The 17,162-nt window shown below is 37.9% G+C and overlaps 1 protein-coding gene across 9 annotated transcripts in view; it reads right to left on the reverse strand.

Moving 5' to 3' along the window:
* SIPA1L2 (signal induced proliferation associated 1 like 2) overlaps positions 1–17,162 on the reverse strand; it is a 137,094-nt gene that overhangs the window by 69,583 nt on the left and 50,349 nt on the right. For 8 of the 9 annotated variants that reach the window (XM_065057766.1, XM_065057765.1, XM_065057764.1 and 5 more), the window contains 3 exons: positions 8,484–10,190; positions 2,508–2,641; positions 955–1,143 (listed from right to left, as the gene is read on the reverse strand). In XM_065057766.1, coding sequence (XP_064913838.1) covers positions 955–1,143; positions 2,508–2,641; positions 8,484–9,948 — 1,788 coding nt within the window. In that variant the 5' untranslated portion in view covers positions 9,949–10,190. The remainder of the gene's footprint in view (positions 1–954; positions 1,144–2,507; positions 2,642–8,483; positions 10,191–17,162) is intronic. The other variant, XM_065057767.1, reaches the window with a different exon arrangement.

Genomic DNA, 17,162 nt, shown 5'->3' on the forward strand with positions numbered 1-17,162 from the left:
ACATCCCACTCAAAAAAGCATTTTTCTTCCCCTGTCTACATTTACTCTGTTTTGAACTATTTTTATAGCCACAAGACAGAATTCTGACAGATACCACCAATGTTAGACACAATCACTACATTCCAAACTGAATTAACATTAAAAATTAATTACACCACCATCATAATCAGCTGAATTCAGCAGCTGATTCAACTTGAACAGAGAGATACAGACTTTTGCCTAGAATTTGCACTTTAAATGAATATTTTTTAAAACATGGGTTTAAAAATGGATTTAAAAGCCATCACAAGCTTGTCCTTCACAAAATATTCAGAAGCTATAAATTTAATCACTAGCTTTGAATGAAGCAGATTTGCTGTACAGAACCCAATACACCTCACCATTTTTTCTCCAAATGTAAACAATATTAATATTTCATTGCCATGTGGTTAATTCATTAGGCTCAATGACAATTTCAGTTATTTGAACTCCAAAGTATTCTATTCTAGTAAGATTACTGCAAGTTAATAAAAATGTTATTGTAAAAAACAACCCAAAATTTTAGATGTTGAGATTTAATGTTATATCCTTTTGCCTCCTTACCTATGCACATTAATAAAATGTTAGATGTCTCTTTATTTGCATTCAGCATTTGTGCGCATTAAAGTGCAAATGCAGATTGTTAAAATCACGTCTTACCGATGTTAAAACTTTAGTTATAATCTTTCTCACTCATCTAAAGAGATTCTCCATAGACCAGTGATTTTTTTCCTAAGCAGCAATGTACTTTAAAAAGAATTTGCTTAGTAAAGCAAACCTCATATTATCTATGAAAATACACAGGCATCTCCAAACCCATGAAAGTGAAAGGTTTGCATTACAGATCCATGTTTATTAAAATCACCTCCAAAATATTTAAGACTTTTTTTTTTTTTTTAATGACTATTCTTTAAAGAAAAGTTATGTGCTACATACCCCTTGTTCATCTAGTTTAAGCAGCTGTTCAGGTACTTTGGGTGAGCTGGAAGCCTGCCTCAGGCACGGAATGCTCAGCTCTGGTATCACATACTCCAGCACCTCTTTGAGTGGCAGACCTCTTGCTGTGCCGTGCCGAGCAGTGGATGGGATAGCGTCTTCTAAAATTGCTCCTCTAAGTGTAGTAAGCTACAGCAGAAGTAAAACGCACAAAACATTTTTAGTTCTAATACTACAATGGCCTTGAAAGTTATAAAATTCAGGTTTTAGCAAAAGCAGGGAAGAAAAATATTCCTATTTTTAATTTTTTTAATCTGTGAAAAGATTACTAAATAACTTTTACAGAGGAGATAGGCTCTTACTGTCTCAGTGACAAATGCCTTTTATTGAAAGAAATTCACCAACAATCTTATGAACTTATTCTAATTCCTAAGACTATTACATTTTTGGAAAAAATATTTAAAACACCAGGAAAACTAAAAATTGATAATTTTAATGCCATACTACCCTAGTAGACACAGTAGTTGAATGTGAGGTTGAACAGGTAAGGTAAGCCACAGCTAACGGCACCTTCACTTAACCCATCCACCTACTTTTTAAACCATGCTCCTTTATCTTCATTGGCTCTGGCAAAGAGAGTAACTTCTGAGAAGTGAGTAATTTCTTAGAAGTGAGTCAGCTCTCCACATATACATACAGAGATTGCTTTTTTTGGCAAGAAAAGAAAAACCTAGCCTAAGAAAGTATTATATGTGTATATATATACACATATATGTTTCTGTATCTGTTTCTAAAAGCACACGAGCCCAGAGATACCAGGTCTAGCTAAAACTTCTCTATGTCCTAATCACAATAAAAAGCAATAGTCCTAAAGATTATGAAAATTTAAAGTTGCTTGCTACAATAATAACATTGCATATTTTCATACAAATCAAAGCTAGTTGCTGTGATAAAGAAGAAATTAGTTTTGCAAGAGATAATATGCTTGAAATAAGTTATGAGACGTGTCTTTCCACAACAATCAGAAGCGAGCTAATTCTTTCAAGTAAGACCATTATTTTAATCAACATATTAATATTCCTTCCACAAATCATGTATGTAGAAGTGTTTAAAAATATCTCACAAAAAAGCTTCTAAGAAAATATTTTGAAACAGAACAAAAATAAAGCAATTCATAGTACTCGCTTTCACATTTTTCCCTTCCCTTTTTCCCTACATTCCTTAATCTTTTATTTCTGTCATTAGAAACATAATGTCAAGCAGCTTGATCCAAACTTTTATTGAGCTTTGTTCTTTCATCAGTTCCCTTGCAGTTACTTTCAGGGAAATTACCTTCTTAGGGATGCCTGTTCAAAATGAGAAAAAGCTCATGCAGTACAGAAGTGGAACACTGTTGCAGAAGCAATTTCATGTACTACCACTACAAGAAACCACCCTTTCCCATTAACAGATTTACTTTCAAAGTTAGCAACATATTCACAGACAAACAACTAGTATCCAAAGCTCTACAGGAACTTTTCCATTCCTTTGCAGAACTACCAAAAGAACTTTACCTCACTTGTCCTGAAAACAATACGATAGTTGAACTGAGATCCTTCTTTCTCCTTGGCATCTTCAACCTTCTCCCTCCGGATGCTGACTGCTACAGGTCCAAGATTCTCATCTATTCCAAAGTAGTTCTGATGCTCTTTTGCACAAGAGTGAATGAAGATAAAAGAGAATAATGAAGTATGAGTCTCCTAGAAAACATTCACATCTTATTAAAAATTTCTGCAGCAAGAGAAAAGTATTATTTTTAATTGAGCTATAAGATCTGTAAATACACTGGCTTGTAATCTTCTGAACTGCACAATAAACACAAATGACAAAATGTTAATTTTGATGAGCAGAATGATCACTCATGGCACATAATTCAACTGACTGCACCTGCTGCTACTATGAAATAATATTTTTTGCATTTTTTGGTATGATGAAATTAATAATTTTGCTTGATGCTGTAAGAAACTACTTTGGAGAAACCATGTCTACATAAAGTCTTCAACAAATGCCAACATTGTTCAAACAAAGTGCTATATAGGTTCCTTAATTTCATACAATTTATTCTTCTTTAAAGCTTTACATTCAAAGCAGCAACTCGCTTTTAACAAATGAAAACTGAGCCTAGTAACTCTTCAGCCCTTGATGAATAGTTAAATTCATTCTTGAGCAACCTGGCTCAGCCTGGGAGAGCAAAGCACTACCACGGAATAGGAAGATCAAGTCAGAGACCATTTAAGCAGACTAGACACATTCAGGTCCATGGGACCAAGCAGAATGCATCTTGAGGAAACCAGCTAGTGCCACTGTAAGGCCACTCTGTATCACCTCTGAAAGGTCACAGTGAGTGCTGACACCCACCTTTAAAAAGGGCAAGAAAGAGGGTCTGGGAAGCTATAGACTAGTCACCATAACCCTTAGTTCCCAGGGAGATTAAGGAAAAAATTCTCATGGAAGACATTTACAGGCACAAGAAAGACAAAAAGATGCTTGGAAACAGCCTGCATAGATTTACCAAATGCAAATCATGCATGACCAACTCAATTGCTTTCTACAATGAGATGCCTGGCTTTGTGGACAAGGAAGGAGCTATGAATGTCACCTACTTGTACTTTAGCAATGCTTTTTAAACAGTCTCCCACAGTATCTGTGTAGCTAAAATGAAAATACACAGTTTGGACATTCAGATTATAAGGTGAACACAAACTCACTGGCCAGCTGGCCTCAAAGGACTGTGATCAGTACTACGAATTCCAATTAGTGCCCAGTTAGTAAAAGGTTTATAGAAGGTTAGTAGAGCTGTTACTGTTTAACATTTTTTTTTTAATTATCCAAATGATAGAATGGGATGCATCTGCAACAAGTTCACGTACATGACCAAGCTGAAGGAGAGCAGTTGATGTATTGGAGGTTAGGGCTGTACATGGGTGCAGCAGATGAAGGGGAATAACTGGCATGCTTTTAATAAATATGTGCATAGGGCAGATACTGAAATGCATAAACCCTGCAGTATTTTAGGAAAGCAGGCAAAGGAGGTTAATCCATCCACACAGGCAGAGTCCTATAGCAGCAGGGTGCCTGTATTCGCTGCTCACTCCCTGCTTCCCCTGGAGGCAGCAGCTGCTGGGATGGGGCAACTGACCTGCACGTGAAGCACGTCAAATCAAACTCCCTTTGACAATCTGAAAACATGGACTGACAAAAATCTTATGGAGACCAACATAGTCCTGCATCTGGCACAGACCAAACTCATCCAACAGCACAGGCTGGGAACCAGCTGCCTTAGGAGCAGCTCTGTGGAAAAGGACTGGTGACCCTGGTGAGCACCAGGCTGCAGAGCAGCCAGCAGAACCCCCAGGCAGAGGTGAAGGCTGCACCAGCCAGAGCAGCCCAGCAGGTCAGGAGAAGACATTATGCCTCTCTGGCACTTGTGAGGCCACAGGAAGAGTAGTGTCCAGTTTTAGACAGAATGGGACAAGGCCAGCAGGCAATTGGCAAGACAAGTAGGGGCTGCAGCATATAACAGATGAGGAGAGGCTGAAGGAGATGGGCTTGCACAGCCTAGAGAAAAGCAGCTTGAGGGGGGAAATAATTGCAGGACCCCAGGAGCTGGTGAAGGGTTATACAGAAGGGAAACCCAGACTCTTCTCCAAGGCAACCAACACAAGATGTAGCCCCTCACTGAGGGGAATCAAACACAGGAACAAGTTGCCAGGAGAGTTTATGAAATCTCCATCCTTAGATGCTCAAAAGCTAAAGAGACAGCTAAAGGGGAACAGGTTCTGAGCAACCTATCAGAATGTACCTTGGAAGGCAGCTTTAAACAGAGAATTAGACTGGCTAACCTCCAGAAATGTCCTCCAATACAATTTATGCTATAATTCCGTATTTCAAATAGCAATGAAGTAATATACTAATTTCTCCTTTTAAGATTGTCTGGATGAGAAAACATTTTGCTAGCACATTTGATATAGCTTGATTTTTTTTTTACAGTGCTTTTACAGAAATTTATAAGGAAGATTTTGCAAAATGTCATGCACTGAGAAGTCATCCATATTCTTAGAATGGATACAAAAAGATCGTTATCTCTACATAAATGACAGTCTTCTTTTACAAACCAAGTGCAACTGAAGTGTCCAGTAGCCTTTCAAAAACCTATCTATATTGGTGGTTACAGCCCATCTCCCAGTGGAGAGACAATGAGTATCAGCACGTTACAACTAGTAACCTTTTTCTGGAAGGAACACCTGGGATCCAAGGGGTATAAACATTAAATTATTCACTCATTCTCACCAACTACATTCTTTGCCCAGCCTGAGCATTCTACCTGCATGGATGAATTATACTTCATGGACTTCCCAGTGTTCAATTAAAACTTTGAGTCTTAGTGGGCAAATTTATCAAATGGAACAGGATTTTGCAGACCAGAGAGAGAGAGTCGGGGGCCAAACACTTTCAACAACATAAAAACTCCTCACAGATGCATATTCAGGTTTAGACAAAAGGTAAAAAAAGCATGGCAGATACCTGCTTATTTCTTGTACAATATGAAAGATACAAACCCCAATACATTATTTATGCCCTTTAAAAAAATAATAGATAAAACAGTTTCAAGAATGGAAATTTAAAAAGTTTAAGTAAATTAAAGAATAGCATGACTATATTCTGGCATTTGGGAAAAACATTTTGAATTCAAGGCACTTTCTTTTTCCCCAAATCTCATAAAACTCATTAAGCTCATTTAAATGTAGTTGTGTTGATTTAAAAGCATTGACTGGAGAGAAAAGTAGTGCTATTTTCTAGCTGTTTAAAGAAAGACTGCAAAATATTCTTTTTTTTTTTTTTTTTACTACTTATTTTTGAGGAACAATTGTCAACTTTTCTTCTAATACAAAAGTCTTACACAAAACTGAGTTAATACTAAAAGCTTACTAAGCCTGTACATTTCTTCCAGGACATTTTTATTCAGTTTGATATCAGCAGATACATACAATAACATATTAAATGGTTGCAAAAATCCCTCAAATAAAAAGCATGTTAGTAAATGTCAAGTCTCAAGGTATTATGAGGATAATTGCACAAGGGGAAAAGGACAAATCAATTACAATAAAAGCATATTTCTTTTATCCTTTATAAAAATCAACACAGCTTTTTTTTTTCTCCTTCTCATCCCTTTTTATCACACAAAAATATAGTTCACTAAAGGACACCATTAATAAATCAAAGCCATAAGACAAAATAAATTATTCTGGCTTTTCCAAACCTTAACTGAAAACCGAGAAGATATTTTCCATAAACATTAACATATTTTACATCAGTCATGTTGGATTTGATTTTAACAATAGTTGCAACGCTTATAAATATGCAGTATAAAACTACAGCTCATTTCAGAAGACACTGAATTCGAAATCTCTCATTTCTTGAAAGGGAACGGAATAATTAGTGCCACACATGCCAGGGTGTTTCTTCCATGCATCTTAAAACAGAAAGAAAATTTGTATGCTGACAAGTGCCAATTATAAAACTGTGAACTAAATAAAATATTCAGAAAGTTATTTCTTTTCCAGAGATATTTTGCAAAAGGCAAAAAAAAAATCTGTAGTATTACATATGTCTCTATATACAAGTTACTCTTGTTTACTAAATTTTTATTTTATGCTTCCACAATTATTTTGCTAAACTCGACTGTGCTAGTGAATCTACAATTCAATGAACAATCAGCTAGGAGAGCTCGCTGTCATGGAAGAGCATCAAGTAAGACTCAATATGCATAGAAATGTCACTTTTTCTTATAAGAGAGATCCACACAACAGCAAGACATTGTGATGCCCAAGGCAAAATGCCTGTTTTATTTCCTCTATTCACAATAAATTTTGCTTCGGTGAGAACTGTGTTCAGCTGGAAGTAACCTGGAGATTCCTTACATGCTTTGTCCCTTGAGATAATAGGTATTGAAAATTAAGTTTTTAGTTCCATCAACCTGTTTGCCCTGTCTCATAAGAGCCATCCAATACAGCTTTCTTTCATATAGCTTCTGTTGTAGCTCTATAGAAATAATGTGGAACAAGGCGCAGCTTATATGTCATTGTAAAGGTGAGAGAGTAACAATTTATTACTGGATATTAAATGCACCACATCATATTTACTTTTGAAGAACTCTACCTACAGAACAATTGGTAAAAAGGACAATAACAATTAAAGTTTCCTAAAGTTTCCTTTCATTTCCACCTATGTCAATCCTTCCTTCTTTCTGTCCCTCAAAAAGTATGCCACCCTTTTGTTACAAACTTCCCTTAATTCTCTTCAACTTCAACTCATTCAACACTTTTTAGTCCTTTACAACCCGCCAAGCTTAAAAGCCATCTTGAACCTCTGAATTTACTGCCCATTCCTTGCTTATATCTCTGAGTCTCTTTTGTCCTCTTCCATGACAGATCTACATTATTTTCTTCCTTGCCTTTTAAACAGAATGTTTTGCAGACAATATGCTCTAGGTGTCTACCGGATTGTGTAAACAAGCACTGTACTGGATCCTCTTTCAAGTCCCTTGTGAAGAGTCACAAGAGGAAGGAGCGCAGTACAGAGCTTATTTCCTGCTGTTCAAATATAATTATAATAGAAAGCAGAGGAAGTGTAATTTCAGGAAGACTTGGGCAGTAACAGTCTTTTAAGGACGCCTTGTTTTATTCTTTTAATAACAGCAAAAAGACTGAGCTGTAATTACTAAGACAGAAAGAACAGAGACAGGTGTTTTGGGGTTCTCCCCAGAAAAATGGAGATTTCACATACTGAATACAGCACTGAACACAGCCAAAGCGGATCACAAAGGGGAAACAGTGTATCCGAATAATGAGTCAAGTCAAGATAATCGCTCTGCTGCGAAGAATACCCTGGCACTTCGCAGTGTGAACATATCCTAAAAGAACAGGGTAAAGGGCTCGGAGAACAGCATAGAACAACCTTCTTTAAGCTGAAAAACTACATATCATCAGAAGCTCTCTGTTTAAGGAGTATGTATGCATGCACACAGTATGAAAGGCCCCAAGAAACACCTGAAGACAGCAGAATCTAGAAGAAGGAAGTCAGAAGCCTCAATAATAAAACCTTCTCTTTCGGAGGTACTTTTAGGAAATAATGATAACCACTCTGGGTATCGGTATTTCCCATGCATTTACTGGATATAAATGTATTTGTTTCCTCCTGCCTACAGAGAAAGTTTGGTTCAGAGCAGTTAACTTACATACCAATTTAAATGACCCCACACTCAGTGAACTTAGACAAGTATGGCATAACTTTATATATAATCCACTGGTTGCTGAATATCCCCCTGGGAAAGCAAGAATAACAGGCTTAATTTTAGTAAAGAGTTTCAGGATGCCCTGTAATACTTAGGTTTCCCTATAGACAAGAAGAAGGAAAAAAAGATAATCTTCACTAAGCAACTTAAATCTGATGCATGAGTATATCAGAACTATTGCATTAGAAAAATTTACCTTTTCCATAGAAGAACTTGCGGTAATAATATGCTCCGAGATCAATGTGTTCTATGATGTAACGCTTCACTTTCTCTCTGTGAATGGACTGGTTTTCTCTTGGTACTTCCAGTACTGAAACACCAGCATTTGTGCAATGGGAACTCAGAGAGGACTCAAAAGAACAACTTTCACCTGAAGAAAAAGATGCTGAATTTGCCCTAGAAAGTGCAATCCGTCTGTCTCCTTCCCCACCAGTTTCGTTCCTGAAGTAAGGGCAACTCAGTACTAAATCATTGCTCTTCCCATCACCCTCATCAGCATCTAAATTCTCTTTTGAATTGAGGTCCTCTTTGCTTCCCAAAGGAGATTCACAGTTTCCCGTTTGGCCTGCTGGCATCTGAGTCTGTGACGCAGCTGAAGCCCCAGTGGTTATATTTTTTCTTTTTCCTACATTTACTCTGGTAGCCATTGCTTCATTTATGTTAAACAAAACACTCTGAACATCATAATGTGCAAAACATTTCTGATAGTTCCAAGAACGAACATTTCTGTCAAGTCTATCATCCAGATCAGACGAAAACTTAAAAGTTTCATGCTCACTTTTAACTGTTCGCAATTTTCTAAATAGAGATGTTTCTACTGCTTCTGATTTTAGTCTCCTTTTGAAAGATTTCTCCCTCTCTCGACCAAGAAGTAGGGCACTGTCCATGTAATCCAAGCCAGAAATCCTGACAAATTCTCCCCTGGAAATCTGTGCAGCAGCATGGAGACTTGGAGAAACTGCAGGGTCACAGTGGAAAAACTCAGAAAATCCAAACGGAGCAAGGGTTTTATGTTCAAAATTTTCCACTCGGTATCCCCTTAGCATGGCAAAAAAATTTTCTCCAGACAAGCCCTGTCTATCAATGGAAGAGGTACTGCCATATTCTCTATGAAGAGCTGCTCCGGTATTTGGGTTAACAGCATTCTGGTCTAACACGTCTTCAGCATCAATATCACTTATTGTCACATCACTGTTGCTTCTTTGTCTTATGGGATGAAGTCCCCTTTGAGGTGAATGAACAAAAAGATCTCCTATGGAATATTTTCCCTCTGTAAATTCCAATTCTAGCTCTTCTTGCTGTCCATCACTTTGGTCATTTTGTCCATTTGGAAGTACTGAGCCAACACTTTCGTAACTGGCTGGAGGTCTGTTTTCCCAAGCAGCTTTGCTCAGCTCTTTAGAGCAATCCTTTTTAGGAGGCCATTCAGATACCCTTGCTCGAACACCCATTTTAGGCACAGCTGGTGTACCATTTGTTTGATTATTTTCAGTTTTACCAGATGCAGTTGAAGAAACAGGAGGACCCATGTTACCATTCAGAGCTTTGAGTTTTCTAGCAAAATAATCATCAGATTGCATGCTTCTTGAAGACTCCCTGAACTTGGAGGAAGTTCTGCTAACTTTGTGCTTATCTTCTTGCAAAGACCTTTGATCACTCATGTCCAGGCAGTGGGAGAGGAAACGCTACTATTGCATAAATTGACTGGTACTTTTGTTATTACATTGCCTTTTATGGGCCAATAAACTGCAATATATAAATACAGTTACAGTCTTCCCAGTAGTGCAAGCAGAAACCTCAGTGTACCATTTTTGTACAACTTCTGTCAGGAGAGCAATCTTAAAACATTTCCTTCGGTTCAGATGCATTCAGTTCAGTATTAATCCAGACAAATTTCTTTTATCTGTTCATTAAAGAAAAAAAAAAAAAAAGAAGTATTAAAATGTTTATAGTCAATAACAGTAAGCTTCCAATGTTGCTTGTATATACACAACACCCCATGAAACTAGAACTAATGAGACTTGCTTTGTATGGTTTTGTATCCCCTGCCTCCCTAAAACGCAACAAATGCAATAATCCCAGTTTCCCATGTGATCCCTACAGGATCCGCGTATCTCCCATGGGCGAACCTGTACACACACACTGAACTGCAGGCCAGCTCCTGCCAAGCAGAACAGCCACACACAATTCTCTCTGTGTTTCCTTCAATGCTGAAATCAATTTAGATCCCTGTTCTCCATCTAATCATAGCACAGCCAGCTCTAAGATAACTTCTTCAAGTTTACTTAAAACTGGCTAACACACACAGGAGTTATGGTGCAAGACTGGTAGGTAATGTAAGCAAAATACATGAAACAGGACCCTAGACCAAGAAAAGTGTTTTGTCCCATTTAAAAGAACACTTTAAAGGTAAGTAATCTCTCCACTATGATTAATTTGGTGCATAAGTCTATCTAGCTCTTTCTTTCTCACTCTCCCCAAAGGGAAATTTACTTACATTCCTTTACTTGGAGTGTAAATTGTTATTTAGCTGCATAAAACAGTTATAGTTTCTTCTGTTACATTATATTCCTCTGGTTGGAAACCTAGACTGTTAATTCAGTTACTGTGCTGAAGAACATATCCGCTGTATTCCACAAATAAAATAGTAGCTCTATTGATAACTGTTAATTTGCTTACAAAATTGGAATTGTTAGGGTATAAAAATATTCTTTAATGGCTTTAATGGTCCTAAGAATGACCATGACTCATGCTGTGAAGATTAATTTGCAGGCAGAGCCCATCCTTTAACCCATTGCACAAAACTAAGACTAAAATAAGAAGCAAGTTATGTACTTCCTTTTCAGCTTTTGTTCCTTGAACTAAAAGAACATAATGATGTTTTAAGATGCTGCAAATAAGCATATTATGCATTTAGAGGTAAAAAAAAAAAAAAGGTTTGGTCAAATTAGTCTGGAATATGAATCTTCTTCTGACTTCAGGGAAGATACAAAGCGGTTAAAGGAGCTCAGAAGATAAGTGGGGTTTTTTTCCACCTATAATTTATGCCATAAAAAATTCCAAGAGTGTGAAGCAGGTGAGCAAACTTCAGGACCCTTCTACCAAAATCAGTCAATAAAAACACAAGCTAGAGGTACAGTAGCATCACAATCAACATTGTTTCTATGTGACTGTTATTAGAAATGGGTAACAATAACAATACAGCTTACTTTCGCTACATATGAATTCCTCAGGACTCCTATTTGATGGCCAATAACATAAATTTAAAAAAAAATGGGTTTGTTCCTTTTTTAAACAACTGTGTTCAGAGCAACAGTACTTCAAAATTAGCCTGTAGGATTTTTAAATATTGACTTATAAAAATACAACACAAAAAGGAAAAGATCAGTCACAGAATGACAGAATGGTTTGGGGTTGGAAAGCACGTTAAAGATCATCTAGTTCCAACCTGCCTGCAATGAGCAGGAACACCTTCAACTAGATCAGGTTGCTCAGCGTCCCACCCAGCCTGGCCTGGAATGTCTGCAGGGATGGGGCATCTACCACCTCTTTGAGAAGCCTGTTCCAGTGTTTCACTACCCTCATTGTAAAAAATTTCTTCCTCATACCCGGCCTGAATCTCCCCTCCTGCAGTTTAAAACCATCACTCCTTGTCCTGTCACATCGGGCCCTGTTAAAAAGTCTGTCCCCATCTTTCTTAAAGGCCCCTTTTAAGTACCAAGAGGCTGCAAAAAGTTCTCCCTGGAGCCTTCTCTCTGAAGGCTGAACAATCCCAACTCTCCCAGCCTGTCCTCACAGCAGAGCTGTTCCAGCCCTCTCATCATCTTTGCGGCCTCCTTTGGACTTTCTCCAACAGGTCCATGTCTTTCCTGTGCTGAGGGCTCCAGAGCTGGATGCAGGACTCAGGTGGAGTCTCACCAGAGCAGAGCAGAGGGGCAGAATCATCTCCCTGGACCTTCTGGCCACGCTGCTTTTGATACAGCCCAGGATACAATTGGCCTTCTGGGCCGCAAGCACACATTGCTGGGTCATGTCCAATCTTTCATCCACCAGTACACTCAAGTCATTCTCTGCAGAGCTGCTCTCATATATATATCAACACACTTATTATTTTGGGGGCACAAGTAATATTCCAAAGATGGAATACAAGAAAACTTCCATGGTACACACATTAACACAAACAGCTGACAGCACTTTTATTATGTCTTAGAGTGTTCTTTATACAATTGCATAAGTCTGAGAAATGTTTGCCAAATAAAAACACCGAAGGAAACGTAACTATCCCAGAATCACCTTTTCTGTTTCTGCAAGAATATAAAATAGTGAGAATGCAGAAAGGTCAATTTCATATCAGGAAAGGTATTTAACTTTTTATTGAAGATTAATTAAATTTTCTATGAAATTAGGGTGAATTACACCATTTAGCCTTCTTGCCTTTTCCTACAAAAACAACATTCATAGGAGTCATTAGTATATGCATTTTTTAAAATTAAAATTAATCTCTTAGAAAATGGAAAAATACATAAGGTCAGAGAAGACTATCCTCCAAAAATTCCATTATTTTCTTCCCTTGTGTTAACCCTTTTTCTGTCATAAGCATTTGTGCAGAAGTAGTGAATTGGACCAGGAACAAAATCCAGGTTGAAATTAAATTACTGGTGAGGTGGTGGAAGGCAGAAGGAAAGAGTAACAAATGTACACTATCACCCCATTTCCTTTCAATCCAGATCCACAATGTGATTGACCATTTGGCCTCACAAACAGCTGTATTTGTGGAAGGTGACAGAGAGCCTGAAGGCCACAAGAAAGCAAGGCTTTTTTTTGGGGGGGGCAGAGGGGGGGTGGCATTACCTTAAATACTTCATGAAGTATGGCCTGAGTATTTTAAAACAAAGGTATATTGTAAAGGTAACTAGATAAGATAACTATTTGCCTTTATAGTGTAAAGCTGTTAGGATAAAAGACCAAAGAAATGCCTGTATTGGAACTGTAGATTGACTTTTTATTGGAAATGTTAGTATTTGAAGATGTAAAGATGTAATGCAGTATATTTAAGGTACACTAGCAAATATTTATGTAAAAAATCTGAAGTTGGCCTAATTGACAAAATCTGCCTGTTTTTAATATAAATTACCATTCCCGTAACTCAGTACAAAAGCATATTTTGGTTGACAGCTGACCTATGCCAATGGATAGCACTATATTCTCCTGCAATCATTGTTAAGGTTTTTCCCCTCTCCATAGTAAGAATTTAGCATCTCAAACATCTCCCTATAGATGCTAATATTATATATTATCAACCAATTTTGTTTGCTGAAAGTAAACAAACTTACTTTCACAAAGAATGTTGCCAATGTGATCATGAGCACCCTTCTCTTCCGACCTGTACAGTCCTCTTGGTCAAGTTCTTCACTTGTCTCTTTCCATCCCAGCATTTAAGAATGGAATCACTGATAGATTTGGTCAGAAAAGAAAAGCTGGATGCCCACACCCTGCTATTCTGCTCCTGCCAACCCTTCCCACGAAGGCTGCTGGATGTGATGCAAATAACTGAAGTTCCTTCCACAGGGCTACAAAGCCTTCCTTCTGAGCTCCACACAGCAGCTGGTTTGTTAGCCACAGTTACAGTTCTTTAACGTGGAACAATTCCAAGTTTCCTGGGGACCTGGATACGTGCCCACAAGTGTTCCTGTGCCAGCAGCACAGCAATGAATAAGAAGTGTACTATTGGACTATCCTGTCAAAAGGAGGCTGTTTGGTAATGTTGCCTCATGACAGCCTTGATAGATGGAAATGAATTATTTACGAAGTCTTTCTGTGATCACTTTGTTGATCAAGACTTTGGAAATCTGCCCTTATTATTATGTAATGTTATCATCCTAAAAAGAATGCATAATTTGGACAAAAGCATTAATCTCTACGATTTATCAAGATGACAATTCTATAAACCATGACTCTCAAGCTCTACTAATCTTAAAAAATGGGAAGTGCAATTTGATAAAATAGGCGTATAGGCAGGAATAATATGCCAAAAGCTGAAGATCAGACATTTAATTTGCATTCAATTGATTCTGCACAACATCTTCTGTGTGCTCAGAGTCTGGTTGTTTTCCGCTCTTCAAAGGAACACATAACAGGGTAGTAGTGTTGTGTATTTTGCCAGTACAGCAGAGCAGCAGTTACACAATGGCTGCTTTATGGGAATCCAAAGTTTGCAAGAAAATTCTGCCTTCGGGCCCACACTTTTGAGTGCAATGAAAAAGTACAATGCAAAGGAGAAATGAACATGGCTCATAACCTGCCTGAATTTTCACAATTTCTGGACCAGATAACACACTGAACAAACTGGTCACAAGGTATCATTTCCTAAAGCTAAGGTTGTCTCTAGAAAAAGGGCAAGTAATTTTTGAAAAAGAAGAAAATAATATAAAAAGTTGGGTGTTTTTTTTACTTTAAGTTCAAACTTGTTCCATTTTGCTTATTTTTTAAAAGAAGACTACATCAGTAAATGTTTTTAGATTTACATATTTTCAGTATACCTATTAACAGCATTTATATCTTAATGATTCCTAAATCAGAACAATCCAATTTTCAGAAGCAAAATGATGGCTATGCCTGATTTTCAAGCCATGCTACTTATTTGCATGTCCAAGCCAGAAAACGTTGGTCTCACTGAACTGTGATATCATATCATATGACAGTTGATGATGATGATGTCACACAGAAGACAAGAGTATCAAAGAAGAAAATGAGTTCTTCAAGCATGTGTTTTCATGCAAATGTCTTTAGAAAACCATGATATTTAAGCATAATTGTCTTTAAATAGAATATTTCTGTCAAAGTTTTCCATGAGGCACAGTGAATATTAAAGGATAACACCAACTATAATTGAGCCACTTATTCAGATTGCAGCTGTGGAAAATGGATTGGAAATATTACAATGAACAAACTATGAGCACAGCTCAAAAAAAATAGTTCAAATTATTATACATCAAATTTATAATTAAAGCTATAACTGCTACAGTATAAATGGTTACTCATCATATGCATATTTCAGATACTTGATTAATATGCAGACAGACAAGAGGCAGAAGGATGAGAAGCTCCTCATTGGACTAATGGAAATACATATGAACTGCTGTGTAGTGAATATTTGCTGCATGCTCCCTTAGTTGTGCTCTACTTCTTCTTCTTATAGTCTTTGCCTTTATGAGAAATGCAAGAGCAGAAACCAAAAAAAATCCTTGGCTGAAATGAAATAGTTACAGAAATGTATCTACAGAATAATCAACCAGAAATCACACTACAGCTGATCTGATCTGGGGGTTGATGGAAGGAGCTATAACTAAGAGTGACAACAGCCTACACGATTGTCAATGCTGCTGTAAGACCATCACATTCCTTATCAAAATAGCAGAATTGCACTAGTTCGGGACTGGTGCAAGATTTGGGGTAAAAATAATAATAAAAATAAATACATAAATAAATAAATAAAATTTTACTCTGTTTGCTCTTCAAATATGGTTTCCATCTCCAAGGGAAATGGCAGATACATGTAAATATTGAGACAGAAATGCAACATGTAATTTTGGAGCAATGGATCTTTAGAACAGATCTCTGAGTTCCACAGCTGTTCGGTACTCAATTAAAGGTGTTTTATTTTTAAGAAAGAGACATCTCCAATCATAACAACTCTCCTTCAGTCACAGGTTGAGAAATATCTCATCATCAACAACAAGAATAACTGTATAAGTTTAAACAGTAAAACACAGACCCCTCAAAAACGTTTGTCTTGAATTTGTCTTATGGTCAAGATTCCCCCCATCATCTTGGACTTTCCAGGGAAAATTTAATAAATCACACCTAACTTCTAAAATCACTACTATTTTTTATTTTTTAATATACTACAGTAAATTATTAAAAAGAACTAAAAAAGTAGTTCCAGTAGTTCTCTGGTATAATTCCTTATACCAAAGAATACCTACCACAAAGTTCCAGCAGCTTCATAGAATGGGTTTGGGTTGGAAGGGACCTCACAGATCAGGTAGTTCCAACTCCCCTGCCCTGGGGAGTTGCCCTTCCACTACACCAGGCTGCTCAAAGCCCCATCCAGCCTGGCCTTGAACACTTCCAGGGACAGGGTATCCACAGCTTCTCTGGGCAGCCTGTTCCAGTGACTTACCACCCCGGGGTAAAGAATTTCTTCCTTTTATCTGATCTAAATCTGCCCTATTCCAGTTTACAACAGTTACCCCTTATCCTATTCCTACATGCACACTTGTAAAAAGTCCCTCTCCAGCTTTCTTGTGGTCCCCTTTAGGTTCTGGAAGGTCTCCCCAGAGTATTGTCCAGGCTGAATAACCCCAGCTCTCTCAGCCTGTCTTCGTAAGAGAGGTGCTCCAGCCCTTTGATCATCAACCAATACACACAAGTCCATCTCCTCAGGGCTGCTCGCAATTCATTTTCCACCCAGCCTGTATTTGTGCTTGGGGTTGCCCTGACCCATGTGCATTAGCTTGCGCTTGGCCTTGTTGAGCTTCAAGAGGTTCATACAGGGCCAACTCTCAGGTCTCTCAAGGTCCCTCTGGATGGCACCTCTTCTCTCCAGCACATCAACTGCACCACACAGCTTGGTGCTGTTGGCAAACTTGCTGAGAGTGCGCTCAATCACATTGTTCATGTCGCTGACAAAGATGCCTATCAGCACTGGTCCCATACCAGCCCTGAGGAACACCACTCATCACTGGTCTCCACTTGGACAGCGAGCCTTGAACGCAACTCCTTGAGTGTGACCATCCAGCCAACTTCCTATCCACCAGCCTCTCTTTAGCATATCTTCTATTACTTTTCCTGAATATTTGCTCTTACACATCGT

This window comes from Columba livia, chromosome 3 (assembly GCF_036013475.1).
Source record: "Columba livia isolate bColLiv1 breed racing homer chromosome 3, bColLiv1.pat.W.v2, whole genome shotgun sequence".
In the NCBI taxonomy this organism is placed as follows: Eukaryota; Metazoa; Chordata; class Aves; order Columbiformes; family Columbidae; genus Columba; species Columba livia.